The sequence below is a fragment of the Tribolium castaneum genome, chromosome 2, assembly GCF_031307605.1.
Source record: "Tribolium castaneum strain GA2 chromosome 2, icTriCast1.1, whole genome shotgun sequence".
NCBI lineage: Eukaryota > Metazoa > Arthropoda > Insecta > Coleoptera > Tenebrionidae > Tribolium > Tribolium castaneum.
The window spans coordinates 14,801,775-14,823,528 of record NC_087395.1 but is presented as its reverse complement, the minus strand read 5'-3'; the positions used below and the strand labels follow the sequence as shown (position 1 = coordinate 14,823,528).

Below are 21,754 nucleotides of genomic sequence, written 5' to 3'. Positions count from 1 at the left end.
ATGTATCACATGATATAATCGAATTTTACATGCTGATTAAAATTAAAAAAAAACGATTTTGCAGAGAGTGCTTTGAAAAAAAACGCCAAAAATTTTGTTTAACAAACTAAATTTTGACAGTTCTATATTAAATATGAGAGTAGAATTTTTATAACTTTCTTTTGTTTTGCGAAGAATAAAATTCTAGCTTATCATGTCATTTAGTTTTTAAATAAGTAAGCTTGGCGGAAATGTAAACCACCCAAATTCAATCTAGTTGGTTTAAAAACAAAATTGTTGACATTTTTTCCAAAGCACTCTTTGCAAAAATCCTTTTTTCTCCATTTTAATCAGCATGTGAAATACGATCGTATCATGTGATACATCGTTGTAATCAGAAAAGAAAACACTTTTTCAAAAATACAAGTATCAAATATGGCGTCCATAAAAAAAACAAACTTGAGTGTTGTAACTCTAACATCAAGAACGCCTTGGAAAATACGACGACAGATTTAAATTCCTTGAAGAATGTGTAGTTAAAGACGTTAAATTCTTTTGGTTTTCGCTTAAAAAAATAAAAACGAAAATTACAAATTTCCGTTTTCTTCCAATGATTCAAAAACTTTAAATTTTCACCCTATAGATTTACAAGAAAATTAACCTAGAATAAAATTTTAAATACTAGCGCAACTCTGCAAACTTTGTCTTTATACCAAACATAAAAACACAAAATAAAACAACGGGAGAGGAACAGTACAAGTGTCTGCCTTTTTTATTGTGATCTTATTTTATTTTTTATTGTAAAATTTTCCTGTTAATCGATTAATTCTTGGTTTTGCTCTATGGAACTTGAATCAAACATTTTGCCGTTTTTTAGGTAATTATTATGAAATGCCAACACCCTGTTTGTGCAAGTAATTGTTAAAGTGTGCAAGTTAATACTATAATTGATGAAGACCCCAAATCTAGTCGATTAAAATCGATTAATACCAGAAGCAAAGTTCTTTCTTTTATTTGCTGTAAAATCACGTTACTCTAGTTGAGACATAATAAACATAGTTGTTTGTTTATTTCTTTACTTTAACGATCATCGTGGGCTGCTTTTCCATAAAAATTTATTGGTATATTTTGTGCCTACAAGACAATGCATAATTGATGTAAATTAATGCCATAACATCAATAATTCCCAATACATTCGGCATTGACGTCGTACGCAATAATTTAGATGCTCCGCGAGTGGAACATTGCCTTGAAATCTCGATTTTCACAAAATTTGTCGAGGTCTTTTTCTTTTTCACTAAACGAACATTGTGTGCAAATTACCATCTGACAATCATTAGCTTTAAATAATGGTAAAATTGTTTATCCATATTGTTTGAATGTTTGCCATTAAAAATTTGTAATTATTAAGTATTACTCAATCCTGAGTGGATGTGGTAAACGGAAATGGAGAAAATGCAAAAAATTTCGACTGGCTAGATAAATCATCCTGACTAAGAGATTTTCGCTATGCTGGATTTACGGTTAAATAATTTTTTGCATGAAAAGTAATTTAGGTTTCTTGAGCTCATAAGCAGAGTTAAATTCTGGAACAGTTTTAATGGGTTTCTCTTTTTATGTTTAATGAAACAAAGCGTGTTTTATTTAAATTTTTTGGTTAATTGAAATAACACATTCTGAGTTGGTTCTTTAATTAATGAGGTAATGCCGCCTAATATCGCATACAAATAACGATAATAACATGCTAAAAGTGAAAAGTGGCTTTAATACCTATGTTAATGAACCATTGGCCCGGATTCCGCCGCGTCTAATCAAAACAATTTGTTTAGACTATAAACAAATTAAATCCCAACCGTGACATTGAAACCATGTTCACATTTCGGTGAAAGTAATCAAAAGTTAAACACAATTAAAACTTTCTGCACTTATGCGCAAATTCCACTTATTTCTTCAAGCTTCACAAAACGTTTAGTTACAATATATTTAGCTTCATTAGTGGCATTTTTCCCGAAATTCCTTAACACAATTATGGCCACGATCATGTTTAACATTTCTTTGGCCTGGGGGCGTTTAGAGAAATTTAAACAATTATCAATCAACAAAGCGCGCTTTGGAGGTGGGACTCGTGTGTTCGAGTAGCTCGCTGCTTTCTCCACAGTTATTACTATCAGTACGCCTGTAGCCTCCGCTGTTTTTAATAATCCTCCGGTAAAATGCAGAAACACTTGCACTTCCCTGATGAAAGTGAAGGCAGATAAGTGAGCTTGTGCGGTCGGAGACAAGTGCAGTGATATAACAGCCACCCTCAACCGTGAGTACCACAATAAATATTTACCCAATTTTTTCAAAAATAATTTTATGTTGCGTATTTCCTGTAAATATGTCAAACCAACGGTACTTTTTTTTGTTTACAACCAAATTTTTATTTATTAAAATTTGCTGAAAAATAAAATTTCGCAAACCAAGTCGAAACAAGCTGATACTAATCTGCACAATCCCATGCATGTATTGTTATTTTCGGCAAAAGTGAAGTGGTTTTGGTTGCAATAGTAGAAACCAAATAAAACAGTTCAAATGAATACTAGATAGTTGATATCAGGCATTGTTCAATAAATATATTCCAATCAGACAATAGCTAATAGAATAGTTTTTTAAATAATATTATTGTAAGTACATATGTGCATGTAAACTAAGTCAAAATTTGAAAAATCAAGAGAAATCCAATTTATTTTCGTTGGTTTCTTTTTAATTTAACAAAAAAAACAGTCATTCATGGTTTTTTCAAATCCAGGGTTTTTTGTCTTTTCTGACATGTAGAAATTTTTTTTTCACAATTTTACCACTTAGAGATCGACAAATAACGAGACATATTGTTTTGTGGTAATCGAATAATTTCTCAGTTAATTTCAAATAAAATATTTACAAAAATTAAGGCAAAACCCGATTTTTGTGGTTCCTGAAATCTGAAAACAACATTGATTCGCTTTGATTCAATATTACTTCACTGAATTAGTATCGTACAACGTAAATACGACACTAATTCAAAACTATTTCTCCATTAAACTAATAATTTTTGGTAATATTTTATTTGCAAAGATAGCAAAGAAATGTTTTTGAAATTCCTGTTACTTAATAAATAAATTAATGTATTGGTTCGCTCAACTAGAGTCGCTAAAGTGGCAAAAACAGCACAATCGAAAAAAATTCCTGGCAAAATTAAATGTTCCGGTTTACTTTCTAGCTAAAAAAATAAATTCCGCAAACCAAATAAATCCAAATTAATTCAAATTTGCAAAACCCCAAGCATTAGTTGTTGTTTTCAGCAAACTTGAAGTGATTTTGATTGCTGAAATAATTTATTTGAACACAAGTCAGTTAATTACTAGTGCTCTTAACTATTCATATACAAATTGAAAATCAAGAAAATTTCTGTTTAAAATTAGTCATAAATACAAATAATTATAAAATATAAAATAAATAAATATCACGTTACTTAATAAATAAATATTGGTTCGCTCAACTAGAGTCCCTAAAATGGCAAAAACAGCACAATCCAAGAAAATTCCTGTCAAAATTAAATTTTCCGGTTTACTTTCTTGCTAAAAAAATAAATTCCGTAAACCAAGTAAATCCAAATTAATTCAAATTTGCAAAACCCCAAGCATTAGTTGTTATTTTCAGCAAACTTGAAGTGATTTTGATTACTGAAATAATTTATTTGAACACAAATCAGTTAATAACAGCAAAAAAATACTTTTCGTTCGATAGCCACACTTACATCAACTAACAGTTTTTTTTATAACAATTTATAATAGAATTATTTATTAAAATCTTGCAAACCACATCAAGTCGAGTGGGTTCAAATCAGAAAAGGCAACACAACACGGTTTTTCCTTCCCTTGCTAGTGCTATTCATATACAGACTTGAAAATCAAGAAAATACAAATAATTATAAAATAAAATAAAATAAATAAAATAAATAAAATAAATAAAATAAATAAAATAAATAAAATAAATAAAATAAATAAAATAAATAAAATAAATAAAATAAATAAAATAAATAAAATAAATAAAATAAATAAAATAAATAAAATAAATAAATATAAAATAAATAAAAAAAATCTTTTTTCATATGATTAATTGTTGGTTTAAAAAAGTATGCACACTGCACTGTGAGCAGGATTTTGAAAAATACACAAACTTAAGACCGACAAAGAGCGAGAACTTTTAATTTCAAATAAACTCAGATCTGGACGAATTGAGGGAAAACCATGCCATGATTAGCACAGTGAAGCAGAATTTTCCGTTTTCCATAAACTATTGATTTTCTTGGTAATATTTTGGGAGCCAAAAGGGCACAGTATTTTCTGTATCTTCTGGTAAAGAGAAGCTTTTGAAACTGATCTTAATTAATCCACCCAACCACCAGAATCACAGTCCTTTTTGAAATGTCTCTCGCTGGAATCGCGTAATCCACCAGTTGACTCAAATCGGCCAAATGCGAGGCTAAACTAGTTTTTTGTGCAAATAAATGGCAAATTCATTTCTATCTCTTTAAAAGTCGCTGAAACTCTTGATCTACTTTTCCACTATCGGTGCGAATGTGTACACATGTCTGACAATAGATCAACACGAACAATCGTGTGACCGCATCGTATGCACCTGTTTTCATGTATAGAGTTTAAAAGCCGACAACTATGAACAGTTTCCCAATAATGAAATGTTTACACAATTCAGAAGATCCGCTACTTCGTATTGAGCACACGATTAAAATTTCATTCCAGTGCGGATGACCAAATAAGTCAGGACATTACGGGTGGTTTATAGTTGTGTCACGTCTCGACTTTTCCAGACGAGTGTCGATAATAATGCCAGTTGACGATATTTACTGGAATTCCATCGATTTCGGGAGCGAGGAGGAGTCGCTCCACTCGCCCTCTCCCAAGCACTACGTCGACCCCTGGGACTTGGAGAACTACGCCTACATCAGGGAGCATCTCGACTCGATTGATGTCAGCTCGGACCCCAGCGGTTCCGACGACTTCACCACTGACGTAAACTCGACTTCCTTCCGGTACGTGCCTCTGCAGCGTGACCAAAACTACGAAGAAGTGGCTTATGGCAAGCCCAGGACGAGAAGGATGTACAGCACAGGGGGGCTTCACCGAAGCTACGATCCCGGTAAGGCACCGGAAACCTCGGTCCAAAAAATCGCCTAATTTATGCAATTACTTCACCTTGACAGTAATTAGCGATTATTATCGTTGGGACATAATTGCAATTCTTCGGCCAGAAAGTTGCGATTACGTGCGTTTCCTAACCATCATCGATCAGATAATAGACAATGCGCAATTATTCGCTCCTTTTCCTTCCCTTTTGTTGTTGCGACGAAAACTCCGCGGGAAAAATCAGAATAAGCCAGACAAAGGGGCCATTTTTGCAATCATTGCAAAACCAAGATAATTCAAGAGGAGACAAATCCGTTCTAATTCCGGTCACAATTCAATTTTTGCAATCGTTACAAAATCTGCCCACCTGTCACTTAAAAGAAGATTTAAAAGCTGCTATGCAACTTTTATTCCGTTACCTAATCGATTTTTTACGCTTCATTATACCGGGATCGGTCCCATTAGAAAGTGATGGGCACTAAACTTTTTGTGCGGAGATTCAGTGAAAGTCTTTTTTATTGTTGCAACTGGCCATTGCCGAGGTGTTTATCGTTATGATCTACAATTGTTGAGACACGCTAATTAGGATCGTGTGGGTTTATTAGCGATTAAGCGAAATATTTTTAAACGTTCCATTTTCATGTAGTGAAACTTTATTTTACGGTCGTGTTAGCGGAGTTACTACGACCGTAACCGGCGGCTTAATTATAAATTATCGCACACGCACACGCATTTATAAATATTGTCACGCAACACAACAATAAGAATACAATCCGGTAGAAAAAGACGAGGCATTGGGTACTTTTACTTCCAGTTTTATGTTTTTAGAAAACGTAATTCGTGAAAAAAGGAGTTACGGACAGAACACACCTGTGTCTCTGTTAGGAAGGCGTTTTCACGTAATTAGCGACTTTCCTGTGATTAAAATTAATGGCTGAATTCCTGACTTGAAAAAACAAAACGCAATATTTCAAAAGTTTTAGTTCTAGTTTGAAATGTCACTGCGCTACATTGTTTTAGAAACTTTGGTGTTGTTGCGCGTCGGTTGCACGGGGGCGGCGTATAAATAATTAATAATCACTGATGATGAGTCATTATTTTAGAGTTTGACGAGAATCCTTATGAAGTGAACATGAAGGACGTCTCCCCTCCCTATGTCTATGACCAGGACAGGTGGAGAAAAGTCCCGGTGGCTCCGCACCGAAGGAACCCAAGAGATCGCAGCATCAGCTTCTCATACGGCGACTATGAGTGAGTTGGGCCACGCTGTGTTTATTTTTAAATCATATTTTTCTGCAGGACTGGGCAGGATATTTATTGCAGGCTGGACGAAATACGGCCAAAAAGAGAGGCGACTTTGCCGATTTACGACGACGTGAGGAACAGAAGACAGCCGCGGAATTTTGGACTGAGCAACTACGGACATCTGAAGATTGACTATTCGTACAGTTGGAATAGATTGGACAAATACATTTGTAACTGAATAATCCGGGAACCAAGACTGTATATATGCGTACAAAATTATTTATACAATAAACTTACGTAATGGAATTTCTCGCATTTTATTTGACGCGAACAAGACGTTACAAAACAGCACTAATTACTACTCTTTATGCGGAACATCAAGGTTCAAATACGACAAGTCGGTGGGGTCGTACAGTTTGCGCCTCTTATTGACGACCGACTTTGCTTCATTTTTGGCTGAATTTCTTAACTCTATTGGGGGCGGTAGAGCGCTTTTGGTTTTCCGAATGTTTGAAGTATTGAAAAATTTTCCGGAGCCTCGATAAACCGTGGTTTTCTTCAAATTGATCGGGGTGTCACAAGTTGTAAAGGTTTTGGAAGTAACATCCAGTGACTGGTATTTGCTTTCTATAATATTACCAGAAGTGTTGGCTCCACTGTTCCATGGAGCTTCCTGATTAAGGGACGAGCTGGTTGAAAGTTGGTCCACACTTTGCGATTCGCGGAACCGCTTTTGAAGCTCTGCAATTTTCTGCAAAAAGCATTTAATTTTTGTCGTTTATAACGTTAGGATTACTTGATTTGACGACTGCTTATACTCGCAAAACTGCTCTTTCACAGACATTAGTTCAAGTCTCAAGACGTTACAAGTCTCCATGCTGTCTTTCAGCTTCTTATTCGAGTCAGCGAGTTGTTTTTTGAAATTCGACTGCACATGGTCCAACTCAATCGCTGAGGAGGCTTCAGCAGCCTGAATTTCGTTATAAAGTTGCTGTTCTTTCTTCTGCAAACTTTGTTTCGTATTCTGAATTTCCTTATCTTTTTGTCTTATTTCCTCATCTTTTTGTTTCAATAAAGCTGAGTAATATGAACGCAACTCTCTCTCTTTTTCCATTAATAGGTGTTTAGTTTCTTCAGACTTTGCAAGGAGCTGGATTTGTAAGTCGTCGTTTTCATTCTTTAGCGTCGACAACTTTTCTCTCAGCTCAGCACATTCAGCTGATTTAAGAGGTGAATTAAATCAAACAAATTAAAACGTAACCAATTTGCGGAAAAAAGCAGAAATCCATACCAAGCTTTTACCCCTAATAGCACCGTTTATCTCATTAATGAAAATTACTAATAAAAAATTGTTTTTTTACAAGTACCTATGAAATTTATCCTCCAATTTGATAGACTACAAAAATTGCTTTAGTGCTGAGGAATAGATTTTTATTCTAAAATCACAACTGAATCGGTCATGAGAAGAGAAGAAGGGACCAAAATTCACACGTAGTTTTATAAGAAATACAAAAAACGTCTTATTATTTTACAGGGCTGTCTCCAAATTGACGAATCACTTTATTGTGTTATTCATGGAGTCGATGATTGTGGAGAATAATAATTAGATTTGTTTTCACAAATAAATTTCACAATAAATAACAATAATCTCTTATCAGTAAATGCCGAAATTTTTTAAGCAGTATTTGAATAAAACACAATTCAAAAAGCACCTGAAGTGCACCTTCAAACCAATGTATCTTTGTGGGGAAGCCCCGAAACGTTATTTTTTTACATTTGAACTAGATAATCCTCTACAATGCTTGTAAACATGGAATTCTACAATTTTGGGGCACTGTATAATTCTACTGTTATAGTAAAATCTTTATCTACTTTTAAAGAGATGGATACAAAATTTTAATAAAAAACACTTTTGCCAACAATTCAGTTTTCCCACATCAGCCTGTTGAGTTCTCTTTCCAATGACTGATATTATGCAACTAACATTACAAAAACGTGCACACTCGGCAGACTTTTATATTCTATATCTCTTACTCTATGATTCTATATGTTTGGCCAACTCCCGAAGGATTTCAGTACTCGCATATGGGTCGGGAAAAGTATAACTTTACGGAGTATAAACGATTTAAGAACAATTATACTCTAATAAGGATCTTATCTACACATGCAAATTACACTCACCTTTCAAAGCAACGTATTTGGAGGTAATACCGAAGTTATCCTGTTTCATCAAACTCTGAATTTGCTCTTGTAATTTCGTGGTTGTCTCGCGCTCTGACTCCAAGTTTTTATTCAAATTTTCAATCAAATCGACAAGGTTATTTTGTAAATTCCAATTTGAGTTTATACTCTAGAATAAAAGTACAGTTTCTGGGATTGTCTAAATTGTTTTACCTCTAATGTTTTTTCGAAAGCTTCCAAAGAGTCCCTCATTTTAACAAAAATTTTACAATTTCAAATTTAACCTTTTGAAACTTGACGTTTTGTACTACCAATTCACAAACCAAATTTCCCAAGTAAAGCGAACAAAACTTGAATTCGCGCTGATTTGCAAAGTTGGGATTAATTAAAATTACGATTTATGCAAAATTATTAGATTTTGGAGTCAAACTGTGTGATAAATTAATCGTGATTAAACGTTTTTTGAGGATTGGGAGTTTCGGTATCCGGCTGGTGCCCCTGGTTATTGACGTTTAATGGACACCTGCGTTTTACGATTCGCTAATTGTTGTCATAGTTATCTAATAAATAATCCACCGCAACTTGTATTTTATTTATTACCCCAATTTCCTTTTAATTTTCCCAACAATTGTGAACAAAATCATGGGGTGACGAGGCCCCAGTTGAGACTTTGTCTCTCTGCCATTGGCAGCTCTGCGAAATGCAAATGCTTGTGGCCGAAATGGAGCGCCATTTTATTAACCTTTTAGGCGGGGAGACGTATTTCTCGATAAATATGTGCTCAAATGTGCTAAATAAAACCGTTCCCGTCGATATTATAAACCGTTAATTCCACCTGGTATGTTTGATCTATTTTTTTCGTGTAAGTGTGCACTCCTTGTCGGTTTCACAAGTTGCGACAATTTGTTGCAAATTCAGTCTCGTGCAAAACAAAGTTACTCACAACATGACGTGTGAATTTCGCATGGTCCGATAATTCCGATACGTAACTAAACAAATGTTGTAATTGTCACTTGAAGGGTTATCAGAAACTGATGGCAGAATCTTTTCCCCAGATCGTACGCCTCGTAGAGTAGAATCGGCATGGAAGATGGTTTGAACGGCATTTCATCCGAGAGCGAGGCCCCAAATCATGTGAACAATGGCGTAGCCTCTCCGATAATGGCAAATTTCTCTGAACCAGAGGAGGCCGTTTCGAAGGAAGACACCGTCAGCAAAGTAAACGGAGACAGTGAGCCGGTTTCCAACCCGGAGGAGTACAGCTCGGAGAGCGACGCCCTGGTGATCGACGACAAAAAGCCAGCCTCGCCGGAATCGGAGCTCATCCCCCACTTCAACCCCTACTTCAACGAGTCGATCTTCGAGCTGTCCCAGCAGCACCAGAACGACAGCTCGCTCAAGCCCAGCGCCCCGCAAGCCGGCCTCCACAAGCACAAGCGGCTGAAGGCGAAGAACAGCCCCAAGTTGCGCGAGTACGCCCAGTACCTGGGGCTCCAGCCCACAGTGCAGTTCAAGTGCTCGCGATGCGGACGCGCCGGTTTCGAGTCGCTGACGACGCTCAACGAGCACATCATCCAGTGCACCGACGAGCCCAGTGCGGAGCCCCAAGCCCCCGAGAACTCCTCCTCTAGCTTCAAGCTGCGGCGGAAAGTGTTCCTGTGCTCCGCCTGCGGAACGTACTACGAGAACTGGAACTTGTACTTGCACATGCTGGAAGTGCACAGACGCTACTTGTGTTTATATTGTTTGGGTATGTTTTCAGTATTAGACGATTTGTGCTTACACATCCAATCGCGACACAACCTCGAGCCCGGCCGCAAAGACACCCTCGACGACTTTTTTAGTGCGTATTCGGACCCGTGCTACATCGTGTGCTGTGAATGCAACAAGCTCTTCAACGAACAAGACAATTTTTTCTACCATAATTGCGCCAAGAAAAGCCAAAAAACCAACAAACCGCAAAAACCCAAACAGCAGATCCGGCCCGAAGATCACGTCACCGGCGAAACCCTCATCAACGGCAATTGTTCGCAAGAACCCGAAAAACAAAAGACCCCCGCTTCCCCGGAAACACAGACTGACAACCAAATTGATGACACCGTCATCGAAAAACAGCCGGAAGAAATCGTCTACTCAACCGACGACGAGCTGGATTTCAAAGGATTCACCGAGGCCGGAGAGCCCGTCTACAAGAACGACAAAGTGACCCCCGAAAACCCCGAGCCAGAGGACCCCCCGGACGAGGCCATGGAGGTCGAAGAAGAGCCAATCGAAACGCGCAAAGTTCCTAAACTCTCACTCAAGCTCAAACCCGGGTCTTTCCCCCAAATCGAGCAACACGAGCCGGAGAACCCCGAACCCGAAATCGAGCAAATCGAAAGCGAGGAGATCGCCCCCAGCGTGGAGGAGGAGCCCCCCAGTGAGCCCAAAGAAGAGGAGCCACCGGAAATGAAAATTGCCGGTCCCGAAGTCAACATAATCGAGCTCGAGCTGGAACAGCCCTTGGACAAGTTCGACATTCGCGTTTTGTTGCAGAAATGTCTCAACGCCACTGCCCCCTTCTGCATCTACTGCAACCACGCGCGCAAGATCGCAGTCAACGGCAAACAACTCGGACTGCACGCGATTGCCGAGCACCGCTTCTCAGCTGTCGTGAGTTCCATAACCGCCGAGGAGCTCATTCCCGAAAGTTTCGTTGCGCGAATTAAGGAGAGCCTTCCTGAGTTGGAAACCGTGTTTTTCAGTCTTGAATCTAGTCCCTCGGACGAAGGCGTCACTTTCTCCCACGTTTTTGAGTGTTTCCAGTGCCGGTACTCCACAACAGTTCACAAGGAGCTCTACCTACACAACCGGAAGTCCCACGCGAAAAACCTCCTCTTGTGCATCATGTGCAAGTCGAATTTTTACAGTTATAGCGAATTGATTTGTCACTTGTGTCCCGGAGTTTACATTCTTGACTACGATGTCGGTTTCCGGTGTTGTATGTGTGTTGGGGACGACCTCCCGTCGGCTTTCCGCCTCATGGTGCACCTCCGGAAACGACACCACGTCTGCGATGTGTGTCTAGAAATGTGCCATAGTCAGTATCGGTTGTCAAACCACGTCTGGAAGCATAAATTACACCACTTTTGCTACCGCTGCGGTATAGCTTATAGGAACAAACCCGACATCACGAGACACCTGTTCTGGAAGCACGGCACCGAAAGCATGCTTTGTAAAAAATGCCTGCAGAAGAAGTGGCCCCACGTTTACCACTTCTGCGTACCGCCGACTAGCTTTACGTGCGAGGAGTGCAATCTAACGTTCACACGAGCTGTTTCCTTGAAAGTACACAAAAGGATACATACGGATGAGAAACCACACGCTTGCACCATTGACGATTGCCAGGAGAGGTTCATTTCGAAGAAGTTGCTAGCGAAGCACGAGCTGAAACACAAGGAACCGCCTGAAGAGCCCAAAGTCGAGGAGAAAGAAGAGAGTAAAGAAAACGGCGAAAATAAGGAAGAAACTGAAGAGAGTAAAGAGGAAAAGGTGGAGGAGAAAGAGAAAGTTAAGCCGAAAGTCGACGTTTACGATTTGCCTGAACTGAACCTCTCCGAAAGTGACAGTAGTGAGTCGGAGGACGAGGCGGAAAAAGCGAAGAAAGAGGAAGAAACCAAGGAAGTGGTTGAAGAAAATCAGATTGAGAACGAGATCCTTGAACCGGCCGAAGTGGTCGAGGACCCAGTCCTGGAAAACAATGAGGTCGTTCTGGAGAACATTTGGGACGATTTTAAAAATTATCAAGCGAATAAGGAAAAGTTCGACCACATGTTCATCGATAGCGAGAAGAACGAGCCAAGTCAGGCCGAGCCTGAGCCAGTCATCGAAAACGAACCTTTGACTCTTGAAATGGCCCTGCGGGATCACGACTATTGCATAGACCCCGATAACAAGCCCGATATCAGTTTCACTGAAGTGAAACCCGACCTGTCACAAAGCGTGGACCATGACTATTGCACCGCCAAGAAAGACTCAGCCAAGCCTGAAACGACCGAGGAAAAACCAGTGCCGGAAACCAAACCGGAGAAGAAGGCCAATAGCTCATCGAGCGATTCGAGCAGCGACAGCGACTCGTCGAGCTGTTCCTGTGGCCCGAACTGTTCCTGCAGCTCAAGTTCGGGCTCTTCCAGTTCGAGTTCGGAAAGTTCCGACTCGGATTCGTCGACGGAAGAGGGCCGTAAGCGCCAACAATTGCGGCGTGACCGCCGCCGGCAGCGAAAAAATAAAGGAAAAGACAATGAAACCAAAGATATTGTCGTCGATAATACAGTCCCCATGGCCGATATGCCCATCCTTGAGTCCGACTTGGAAACTACCGAAAGCGAAACGGACGAAGAGTTCTACGACAAGCAGCCACACCTGATCGCTAAGAAGATCCTAGAAGAGAAACGCAACCAAATCCTCGCGGGGATCGACCAGGCACCGAACGGTTCCCTGCTCGAGAACAGTCGGGCAGCGACCCCGAACCTCCCCGAGGAGGAGCAAGTCAAGAAGAAGAAATCCAAGTCGAAGAAAAAGAAAAAGAAGAAGAGCGAACGCAAAGAAAAGTATAACGCGTCCAACATTCCAGAGTATTACTACCAACCCCCGACCGTGGCCCCAATCACCCTCACCCTGTCGCGGAACTCGCCGGTGCCCTCCCCCAGCGCGAAACTCCCCCCGAGTAACATTTACCCCAAGAGCGAGGCCGAGTTGCCGCGCGAGGAAAGCGATACGAGTTTAAGAGCCTCGAAGCGGAGGCGCGTTCCTAATAAATTCTACGGTTATTCGAGCGACGAAGAGGAGGCTCCGAAGTGGCGCAAGACGGAGGTTTTCCCAGTGCAGCCCCCACTGACTGTGCCCCCGATCACGATAAAGACAGGGCCGCCACCGGTGCAGCCCTTCCGGGGGTACCCGAACAAGGACACTCCGCGGAAAATGCCCACGATCAAGTTGAAGCCGAAGGTGGAGGATGGGGAGAGCGAGGTGGAGTCGAACGACTCGAGTAACGAGGGGCGGAACATGCTCCAGGTGAACCCGGACGCGCTTTACTGCTACTGCAAGTGTCCCTATGATGAGGTTTCGGAGATGATAGGGTGCGATTCGAGGGATTGCAGCATCGAATGGTTCCATTTCGAGTGTGTGGGGATCATGGTGCCGCCCAAGGGGCACTGGTATTGTCCAGAGTGTAGGAAAAAAAGACAACAGAAACGAGAAGCGCTCAAATTGAAGGCGAAAACTTCGTGAAGTGGAGTTTTTGGGTTTACTGTTTAGAAGCTTGTGGTTTTGATATTATTTAAAAGTACGCTTATAAGTTGTTAATTTTTGTAAAGTTTTACCACCCAGTAAATTATTTTCCTTCTGATGTGGCCGTTCTTGGTGATCATATTTTTGTGTACACAGCTTTTAACTGGTAAATTTTTAGGTACTAAAGGTTGTACATAATTGTTTTGTACCTGTACATAGTTACATTGTGATTGAAGGAAATCATTTAAATTAATGTATTTTGTAGAATTACCTTTTTTTATTATTAAGTAGTTTTATTTTCTCTTGTCGTGTTTAATATAGAACTTTGCCAAATTAGATATGTAAATCTGTAAATATTTTTATTAATATCGGCTCTCTTTACAGAGAACTTTTCCACTGTATGGAAAATATGTTATCCTAAGATCTGACTTGATTTCAGAGTTAAATTTGATGTTTGTAACTTTCTGATAGACAGAATAAACATCGGGAAGTAACCGATCGTTTTACTTTTGCACCCACCGATCAAAATCCACGGTAAAAAAATATAGTTTATTGAGGATTTATATACATAACAACTAAATTAAGATCGATTATTTGCTAGAATAAATAGTTTGAACAATGATCCTATTGGTTTATTAAAAACCAAACGAGCCGATTGTAGAACATCAAGAGGTGCCCTTTTTAGGTAAAGCTAATTCGATAACTGGCACACCTCACTACGAGAAAAAAAAGGAAGTATTAAAAAAAACTAAATTCAAATTATCACAAGCGGTCATGTCATGTTGCTAATTAACAATCTAAAACTAATTTAACTATCTGTGATAATATCTTTGGCACGGTTATTTGATTCCTATTTAAATTCAACTGTCTAAAATAGCCGACGCTGCCAACTCGACATTCCAGTTTGTACGTTGTAAAGCCGCCTCGCATCGCTCACGACTGGCCAATCCTAGCCTAGAAAAAAAATCAGCAAAAAGTAAACCCAAACAATCGTCATACTTGAGTAATTTATCGATCTTCACGTGTTTCACCGTGGCGGCCACCTCCCACCCACATAGTTGCAAGGCTTGTAAGCAGTCGCTGGTGCTGATATCAGGCACGCATTCCCGGACTTGACTTATCTTGTTATTGCGGTATTCGGACGTCATAAGGCGCTCGGCGTCAGCGCTCAGCTAAACAACAATTATTTTTTAAACAAAATCAAAGTTGCAGTTAAACTACAAGCTCCGGCATTCAAGTCTCAGACAACTTCTACGTGGTGATAAAAACAGTTAATGCAATAATGTACTGTTTTCTTTTTTATTCTTTCACAGTTTTTAGTCGATCTTGATAAATTACGCAAAAATTTAAATATGGATATTAATTTTAGTTTAACTTTTACTTACAGCCAAGGTTTTATTTGTTGCTTTAATAACAAATTGCATGAAGCCGTTACAATAATTTTGCAACCCAAAAGAATGAATGAAATAATGTATAAAAAATAAAGTTTTAAGAATTTGCGATTCTCACTAGCAAATATTGGCAAACTAAAATGAATATTCACCTTTTATTAAAAACTTATAATAATTTTTCTTAGTCGCATTCTCTTCGTATCATCACAGTGCAAGTGTATCCATAAAAAATGTCGATTTTTTTAAGTGTACCGTTGGCGCAAATTCTTTTTCGATATAAAATTGGGTCAAATATAGTTAAAAACAGAAAAATAATTTTCATTATACTTGTCTCCCCCTGTTTCTAGAACGAATTATCTTCAGTTAAACTTTATCGGTTGGACAGTTGCTAAAAACAGACATGACCTGATTGGCGTTTCTATAGAAATTATGAAACGGATAAAATTTATCTAAAGATAACTCGTTCTAGAAACCAGACGTTTGTCGCATACTTGGTTTAACTCTGTCGTCCACTTTAATCTAAGTATTTGGACGATTAGGTCATAAATATGTAACAAAACAAATAAATAAATTGCTCTGAAAAAACTGCGTACATTTTTATGCTTATGTTTTTATCTCCACTCGAGAGTTGGTGCGAAAACTGTAAATCCAGGTGAATAAATAATATTACCTGCCCTTGTTGTATCTTGCGCTGGATTTGCTGCATGCTCTGCACCATGGGCGACGGTGGCGCCGGCCTATGCGGCTTGAGACTCTCCTCAGGCACCTGACTGTATGAATTTTCGGCAATTTCCGAATACACCGCATCGGTAACTTCGCTATACTGCCTTATCGAATTATACGATCCGTAAACGGCGGTCTGAGTATTGCACGAACTGAAGGAACTAAGCGACGAGCTCGGTTGCCCCAAAAACGACGTATTATTATACAAATTATCGGCCGCTGCGTGACAATTATCATAAAAATTGACGCCAGAAACGGACAGCCGATCAAAATCCGAGACTGGGTCGTAGTGATGGTAAAAATTCTGACTAGTAGAAGTCGGGGGAATGTCAAAGTTTTTGCACTGTTTCACGTTCCCGTTTTCTTTGACCATATTTTCGTGCCAAATTCGATTGAAAACGTTCGTCGTGTCGTACTTTGAGCCTTTGCTGTAAGTATCTAGATTCGAGTAAGTCCCGTTTTGGACTTTGGGGAGGACTGGGTCGGGTTTTTTCGTGCTTTGGGGAGGGGGTTGCAAAACTGGGACTTCGGGTTTAGACAGGAGGTATTTCTCGAGTTCTTGGACGAATTTCGTGTCGTTAGTACTTGGCACTTGGTTGAGATTCATCAAAGACACGTCGTTTGTGCTTGGAACTGGGGTTGCAACTTCCTTGGGGGTGGTTAGGACGCCTTTGGAGGTCACGACTTGGATGTCGCTTCCGTAGTTCAAGCCACGGTTCGCTATATCACCTTTGATGTACCCGTTTTGTTTGATTTCGTTATTCGAGTTGAAGTTATTTGAGTATGTTGTGGGTATTTCAGAGTAGGGCTGCCGGGGTTCCGGGGAGTAGACCCGAGAAGTATCGAACGGGTCATCGGTCAATTGTTCGAGCATTTTAGTGTTGTAGTATGAGGGGGGCTGCTGGTACGGTGGTGGGGCATTTGATGGTGGGTACTCATACTCTTGCATCACGTCTATTGGCTCATCCAAGATTGAGACACTTCGCGAATCAGCACTGCCAACATTGCTCTGTTTGGACAAACCCATCTCTGGTGACAAATCAATCAAAACACCTTCCCGATTTTTCTCTAATTTTGGCTGTGGGGGCCTTTGAGGTTTCATTTTAATGCTAGATTCGTTCGTTAGTTTCCGATAATTGAATTGTTTATCACTTGGCTTTTGTTTGAGACTATTTGCTAAAAAAAATCGGTCAATTTGGGGTAAATTATGGGTGATTGTGGCGTACTGTTTTTGATACTTTTGGTTCTATCACATAGCTGTGGAGAAGGTTTGGCTTCACGGTGCAAACCGAGGACGTCGGGGGGCTCCATGGGATTTCTCAGGTACATGTCGTCAATATAGGACGGACTGCCCCACGATTCGCCAAAGGCTGAACCGTGACCTGTGTGGATGAAGGAATTCTGGAGGGGTTTGCTGATGTCTTCCGGTTGTTTGGGTCGCATGGGGTCGACCAAACATCTGCAATAATTTTTATTTCAAACTATTATAAAGCTACTTAAAAATGAAATATTCAGGACGTCACACATCTTTTTTCAGCTTGTTACATTCTCACGAAAAAATTGAGTTTTTTTTACTTCAAATTCGTGTTTCAGCACTCGAATAATGCAAAACATTACTATTTATCAATTCCAAGTTAATGTTTTTGTGGAATTTTTTGATTGAATTTCCTAAAATAATCAATTATCTGACTGAAAAATGAACATCAGCACCGTAAAAAAGCAAACCTAACAACATTTTGGACCCAATTTTGAGGCGAAAAACCTTCCAAAAATAGCAATGAAATGATGTCATTTTTAGATCTGTTTTGTGATTGTTTAAAATGAGTTTTTAAGCACAGGGAAAGGCAAAAATAACACCTTTTTCGACTCAATTTGAAAATTTTTTGCGTAATTTTTGACGAAATTTTATTGAATAATTGCGTCTTTTAATAAAAACACAAAAAAATAATATGCAAAATTTCGTAAAACTGCATTTGATACCCATTGTTTTAAATAATTTTGAAATCTTTCAATTAATTTTTGGCGAAACATGTTTCCAACAGGGAATGTGCTACAGCACACGAAAAGGCACAATAATGTGCTTTTTGTGACATTCCGGCTAATTTATGAAAAATTTTGCGAAATACATAATTGCGCGCTCAAAAAACGTGGTTTTGTCAGAGTCATCTGAAGTTTTCGGCTCATTTAGAACGAAATTCCTTAAAATAATTGTGTTTCTGATCAAACAACGTGCTAAGACTAAAAAATATTAAAATATCATTTGCTTGGGTTCAAAAGTACTACACTTATTATTATTTTTTTTTTTTTGATAAGTGATTACTATCAAAATCAAACATATTTACACATACTTTAAAAACCGGAACTCAGTTAAAAAAAAGAAGAAAATTGCTACTTGACTGTTCACGTATGTAGGTATTGTTTTTTTTTATTATGTTTGCTAAGAGCCTTGTGACATTGCTCACAAGTTGTTCTCAATTTTTTATGTATTTTTCTATGTATTTCGGTTCTCTGTTGCATTTATCGTATTTGTTTATTTGATTTATTCTGTGTGGTACAATGAACAAATTGTAGTTTCCGTGTAAATAAAAAAATATGATGCTTTTTACGTTTTTTTTTGCAGTATATTATAATAACACATCTGTAAAATTGCGTGCATTGGACCGATCTATGCAGATGGCGCTCGAAAAATTTGTGCGTGCGCTTGCAAAAATTATAGTTATTCGGCAGATTTCAAAACAAAGTTTAAGGGAGCGGTTAGATAATACTATTAAAATATATGCAAAGGTTGCATTTTGATTTTAGTCGTTTCTAAAGGTAATTTTTATTCTGGAAGACACAAAACCAGTACAACCCTAAAAACGATAAAATAAAAAGTTTCATAGAAAATATACCATTATTTTTCATGCTGCTATGGTAGCGCTCAGCTCCGTTTGCGTGTGCGTCATCTAACATTTCTGTCACTACGTTTACATAGCAGGGGCATAGCGGTGACAAACTATCAAATATTTTTTGAGGTTACGAAGTGTTTAAATTATGAGTTGTTACAAAAAATACAGATTCACAAAACAAGAACTAATAAACGCAGAATCAAAAACATAACGAAACGCAAATCACAAAACACAATAAACGAACAGAAAATCGGTGATTAACACCGATAACACTTTCAACAACCATGCGACGACGTCTATAATTTACTGTCAATGTCAGGTTGACAAATTCGTGACAGTTGACGGTGTTGTCGAAGTGCACATGTAAATTAATGTTCAAGGATACCACCCTTAGATAGCCCTTAGCTGTTTAAATTTGCATTGTTTTTGATAATTTTTTATAGCTTTGTGTTGGTAATGAAAAAATGAAATTGATGACGCACACGCAAATCGAGCTGACCGTCACTATAAATCTTTAAGATTTAGTAATATTCCAAACTTTTTTCGATCTGTTAATAAGACCTAAAATTGTTTTTTTAACTAAGAAAGAACGGTTAATAAATTGAAAGTAATTGGAGGATCTTTGAAGACTATTTATTTTTTTTAATCATGCACTCGTAACTATTTTGGAATTTTGGCCAACGTTTATAACTAAAATTTTGAGGTTCTTTTTACGTATTAAAAAAAAGAAAACACAAAGACATTTATTGATAATATCTCCTTGTCTCTTGGAATTCTTTAAACACAATAACGGAAACAAGCAAAAACATTTTACGAATCACTTACAAAAACATTTTTTTAAAGAAAAGTTCCTTATTTTTCGATATCAATTTCAAAAGTCGTATTTGTTCTATAATCCAATTCAATTTCATATAAGTCACTCAAGAAAAATTTTATGAATCGTTAGATTGACCCACTTATTTACCCGTTACTTACGTATTACCAATTTCACGCTTTATCAAACCGATTACCAAAATCCGGCCTTTGTCAAAAAAAACCTCTCACCTGGCAAACAACCCGATCTCAAACGTCCTCTGATTCTGTCCTTTCCACCAATACAACTCTGCACTCCCATCAATAATCGCAATCTCATCCCCTTCCTCAATCTTCAATTTATTCGGCTCGTCCTGTCCCCCAACCGCCTTCATCACTGGTGTTTTATTCTTCCGGAAAAACTCCTTCAACGCAGCGAAAGTCGGCCGTTCGGTCGGATTTTTGAGCCAACACTGCAGCAAAATACTGTAAACAGCCGGCGGACACGCCTCCGGCTGGTGCAGCCTCTCTCCCTCCTTATCAATTTTCCGCAAAATCTCCGAACCGATGAGCCCCATCCACGGGTCCTCCCCGAACGTGAACATCTCCCACACCGTCACCCCGAACATCCACGTATCGGACGCGTGGCTGAACTGCCTCGAGCGCAACGACTCGGGGGCGCACCACGGGAACGGCACCTTCTTGTGCTCCGTCATGACGTAACAGTCTTCCTCTTGGGGCAAAGCGCGCATCAAGCCGAAGTCACCGATTTTGATCTATTTTCCATCAATTATAATAAATAAATACAAATGCGATAAACCTCACCTTATCAGCTGAGGCTAGCAGGACGTTCCGGCAGGCGAGGTCCCGGTGCAGAAACCGCTTGCTCTCCAGGTACGCCATCCCGGTGGCCACTTGCGTGGCATACTCGCACAGCATGGGCACGGGTGTTTGTTGGCACTGTTTCCTGAGGTAGTCTAATAGAGACCCTAGATTTGCTAACTCGGTCACCATCATCATGGGCTGCGACAGCACCACGCCATACAGACGGATTAAATTGGGGTGACTTAGCACATGCATAGCTTGGACTTCCTTGATGAAGTCCTCGAAAACCCCCGGTTGGGATAACGCATCGGCTTTGAGGATCTTAACAGCGACTGGAAGCACTCGACCGTTGGGACTCGTCCATTCGCCCCTTCGCACAACCCCAAACGACCCATCGCCCAGCTTAATTGACAAAGTTATGTTAGATTCGGGGATGAGACAAGAGGTGAAGTCCGCCAAAGTCACACTGTCGTCAGTTTTTTTCAAAGTCGCTGTCTTATTAGCAACGACCGGGATCAGCTTATTGATTAAGTTGCGTTTCCTAATCTGCGCCCGTTTTTTCTTGACGGCTTCCAGCAACCGTCTAGCACCTAAAGGTTGTGTTAATTACAAATGCAAATGACTGGAGTCTCGTTACCTGGTTTGCTTAATCCGATGTTTTCCAAGTCCTCGGCCTTCACGTAATCGAAATGTTCTAGTCGCGTTATTTGGAGATCATCTCTTATGGGTAACAAAAACTGGCTCAATTCTACATCTACTAGTATCTCGCGGATCAAGTCAATACCATCTTCGGCCATTTTAGTGTTTTTATGTAATACGCATTACTGATTCTGGGAAACACAGGTTTGAATTGTAGGGGGAATATTATTGATGCAAATTGCGATAAAAGTGAAAGTGCAAAGCTATTCTCCTAACCTTACCCAAGGAAATTAAATCGCGACGACAAGACGTGTTCAAATGAGCCGAGTTGTTTAACACAGCACACGTACCAGCACTTATGAACAGGATTTGTTGAATAACTCCGTGATAAAAGACAATTGTGAAGAAACAGGAAATATCCCATTGTTAGACGAACTTCTCAGCGAGATTATCCGCTCGTTTGAATAACGCCGGGATTTGCGCATTTTTGCTTACCTTAAAGTTCAACGGCCATTCATGCTTTATTTGCAATAAAATTTTATCGCAAATTTGTTTAAACAATCACTTTTACTAATATAAACAATTAAAAAACCACAAGATAAGTCGGGCTTGACAATGACAGGTTGTCACAAGGAAACACCGAAATTCCATGCGC

At 39.2% G+C, this 21,754-nt stretch overlaps 4 protein-coding genes across 8 annotated transcripts; 2 read left to right on the top strand and 2 right to left on the bottom strand.

The window, feature by feature from the left end:
* The first annotated feature begins 2,104 nt into the window (after positions 1 to 2,104).
* LOC100142083 (uncharacterized) lies at positions 2,105 to 6,698 on the top strand. 2 transcript variants are annotated; one of them, XM_001807728.4, is made up of 4 exons: positions 2,105 to 2,290; positions 4,832 to 5,160; positions 6,251 to 6,398; positions 6,447 to 6,698. In XM_001807728.4, exons 2-4 carry the CDS (start codon positions 4,848 to 4,850, stop codon positions 6,628 to 6,630), a joined length of 645 nt encoding a protein of 214 aa, XP_001807780.1. In that variant the 5' UTR covers positions 2,105 to 2,290; positions 4,832 to 4,847; the 3' UTR covers positions 6,631 to 6,698. The 2 variants fall into 2 exon arrangements, with proteins under 2 accessions (XP_001807780.1, XP_008191491.1); XM_008193269.3 differs by having other exon boundaries at positions 4,764 to 5,160.
* LOC103312498 (trichohyalin) lies at positions 6,694 to 9,179 on the bottom strand. Its single transcript, XM_008193263.3, has 4 exons — positions 8,787 to 9,179; positions 8,574 to 8,742; positions 7,189 to 7,610; positions 6,694 to 7,143 (listed from the first exon to the last, which is right to left on the bottom strand). Exons 1-4 carry the CDS (start codon positions 8,823 to 8,825, stop codon positions 6,751 to 6,753), a joined length of 1,023 nt encoding a protein of 340 aa, XP_008191485.2. The 5' UTR covers positions 8,826 to 9,179; the 3' UTR covers positions 6,694 to 6,750.
* Positions 9,180 to 9,263: 84 nt separating this feature from the next.
* Positions 9,264 to 14,335, top strand: MESR4 (Misexpression suppressor of ras 4). Of its 3 annotated transcripts, none has more exons than XM_008202769.3 (2): positions 9,264 to 9,411; positions 9,629 to 14,335. In XM_008202769.3, the coding sequence occupies exon 2, from the start codon at positions 9,657 to 9,659 to the stop codon at positions 13,839 to 13,841; it is 4,185 nt and encodes a 1,394-aa protein (XP_008200991.2). In that variant the 5' UTR covers positions 9,264 to 9,411; positions 9,629 to 9,656; the 3' UTR covers positions 13,842 to 14,335. The 3 variants fall into 3 exon arrangements, with proteins under 3 accessions (XP_008200991.2, XP_001810019.2, XP_015839912.2); XM_001809967.4 differs by having other exon boundaries at positions 9,292 to 9,435; XM_015984426.2 differs by lacking the exon at positions 9,264 to 9,411 and adding an exon at positions 9,436 to 9,572.
* Positions 14,336 to 14,376: 41 nt separating this feature from the next.
* Ack (Activated Cdc42 kinase) lies at positions 14,377 to 21,735 on the bottom strand. Of its 2 annotated transcripts, none has more exons than XM_008193292.3 (8): positions 21,595 to 21,735; positions 21,098 to 21,290; positions 20,461 to 21,050; positions 19,888 to 20,411; positions 17,182 to 17,414; positions 15,903 to 17,131; positions 14,841 to 15,013; positions 14,377 to 14,795 (listed from the first exon to the last, which is right to left on the bottom strand). In XM_008193292.3, the coding sequence occupies exons 2-8, from the start codon at positions 21,255 to 21,257 to the stop codon at positions 14,702 to 14,704; spliced, it is 3,003 nt and encodes a 1,000-aa protein (XP_008191514.1). In that variant the 5' UTR covers positions 21,258 to 21,290; positions 21,595 to 21,735; the 3' UTR covers positions 14,377 to 14,701. The 2 variants fall into 2 exon arrangements, with proteins under 2 accessions (XP_008191514.1, XP_008191521.1); XM_008193299.3 differs by lacking the exon at positions 21,595 to 21,735 and adding an exon at positions 21,381 to 21,586.
* Between the last annotated feature and the right edge of the window lie 19 nt (positions 21,736 to 21,754).

What these genes read in the sequence shown, in the direction of transcription:
- LOC100142083 (XM_001807728.4), top strand. Translation starts at nt 4,848, where the DNA reads ATGCCAGTTGACGATATTTACTGGAATTCCATCGATTTCGGGAGCGAG. An exon ending in TCACCGAAGCTACGATCCCG is followed by an intron (nt 5,161 to 6,250) that starts GTAAGGCACCGG and finishes TCATTATTTTAG; the next exon opens with AGTTTGACGAGAATCCTTAT. An exon ending in TTCTCATACGGCGACTATGA is followed by an intron (nt 6,399 to 6,446) that starts GTGAGTTGGGCC and finishes ATTTTTCTGCAG; the next exon opens with GACTGGGCAGGATATTTATT.
- LOC103312498 (XM_008193263.3), bottom strand. Translation starts at nt 8,825, where the DNA reads ATGAGGGACTCTTTGGAAGCTTTCGAAAAAACATTAGAG. An exon ending in CTTTCGAAAAAACATTAGAG is followed by an intron (nt 8,743 to 8,786) that starts GTAAAACAATTT and finishes CTTTTATTCTAG; the next exon opens with AGTATAAACTCAAATTGGAA. An exon ending in CAAATACGTTGCTTTGAAAG is followed by an intron (nt 7,611 to 8,573) that starts GTGAGTGTAATT and finishes CTCTTAAATCAG; the next exon opens with CTGAATGTGCTGAGCTGAGA.
- MESR4 (XM_008202769.3), top strand. Translation starts at nt 9,657, where the DNA reads ATGGAAGATGGTTTGAACGGCATTTCATCCGAGAGCGAGGCCCCAAAT.
- Ack (XM_008193292.3), bottom strand. Translation starts at nt 21,257, where the DNA reads ATGGCCGAAGATGGTATTGACTTGATCCGCGAGATACTAGTAGATGTA. An exon ending in GAGATCGGGTTGTTTGCCAG is followed by an intron (nt 17,415 to 19,887) that starts GTGAGAGGTTTT and finishes AAATTATTGCAG; the next exon opens with ATGTTTGGTCGACCCCATGC. An exon ending in AACCAAAAGTATCAAAAACA is followed by an intron (nt 17,132 to 17,181) that starts GTACGCCACAAT and finishes GATTTTTTTTAG; the next exon opens with CAAATAGTCTCAAACAAAAG.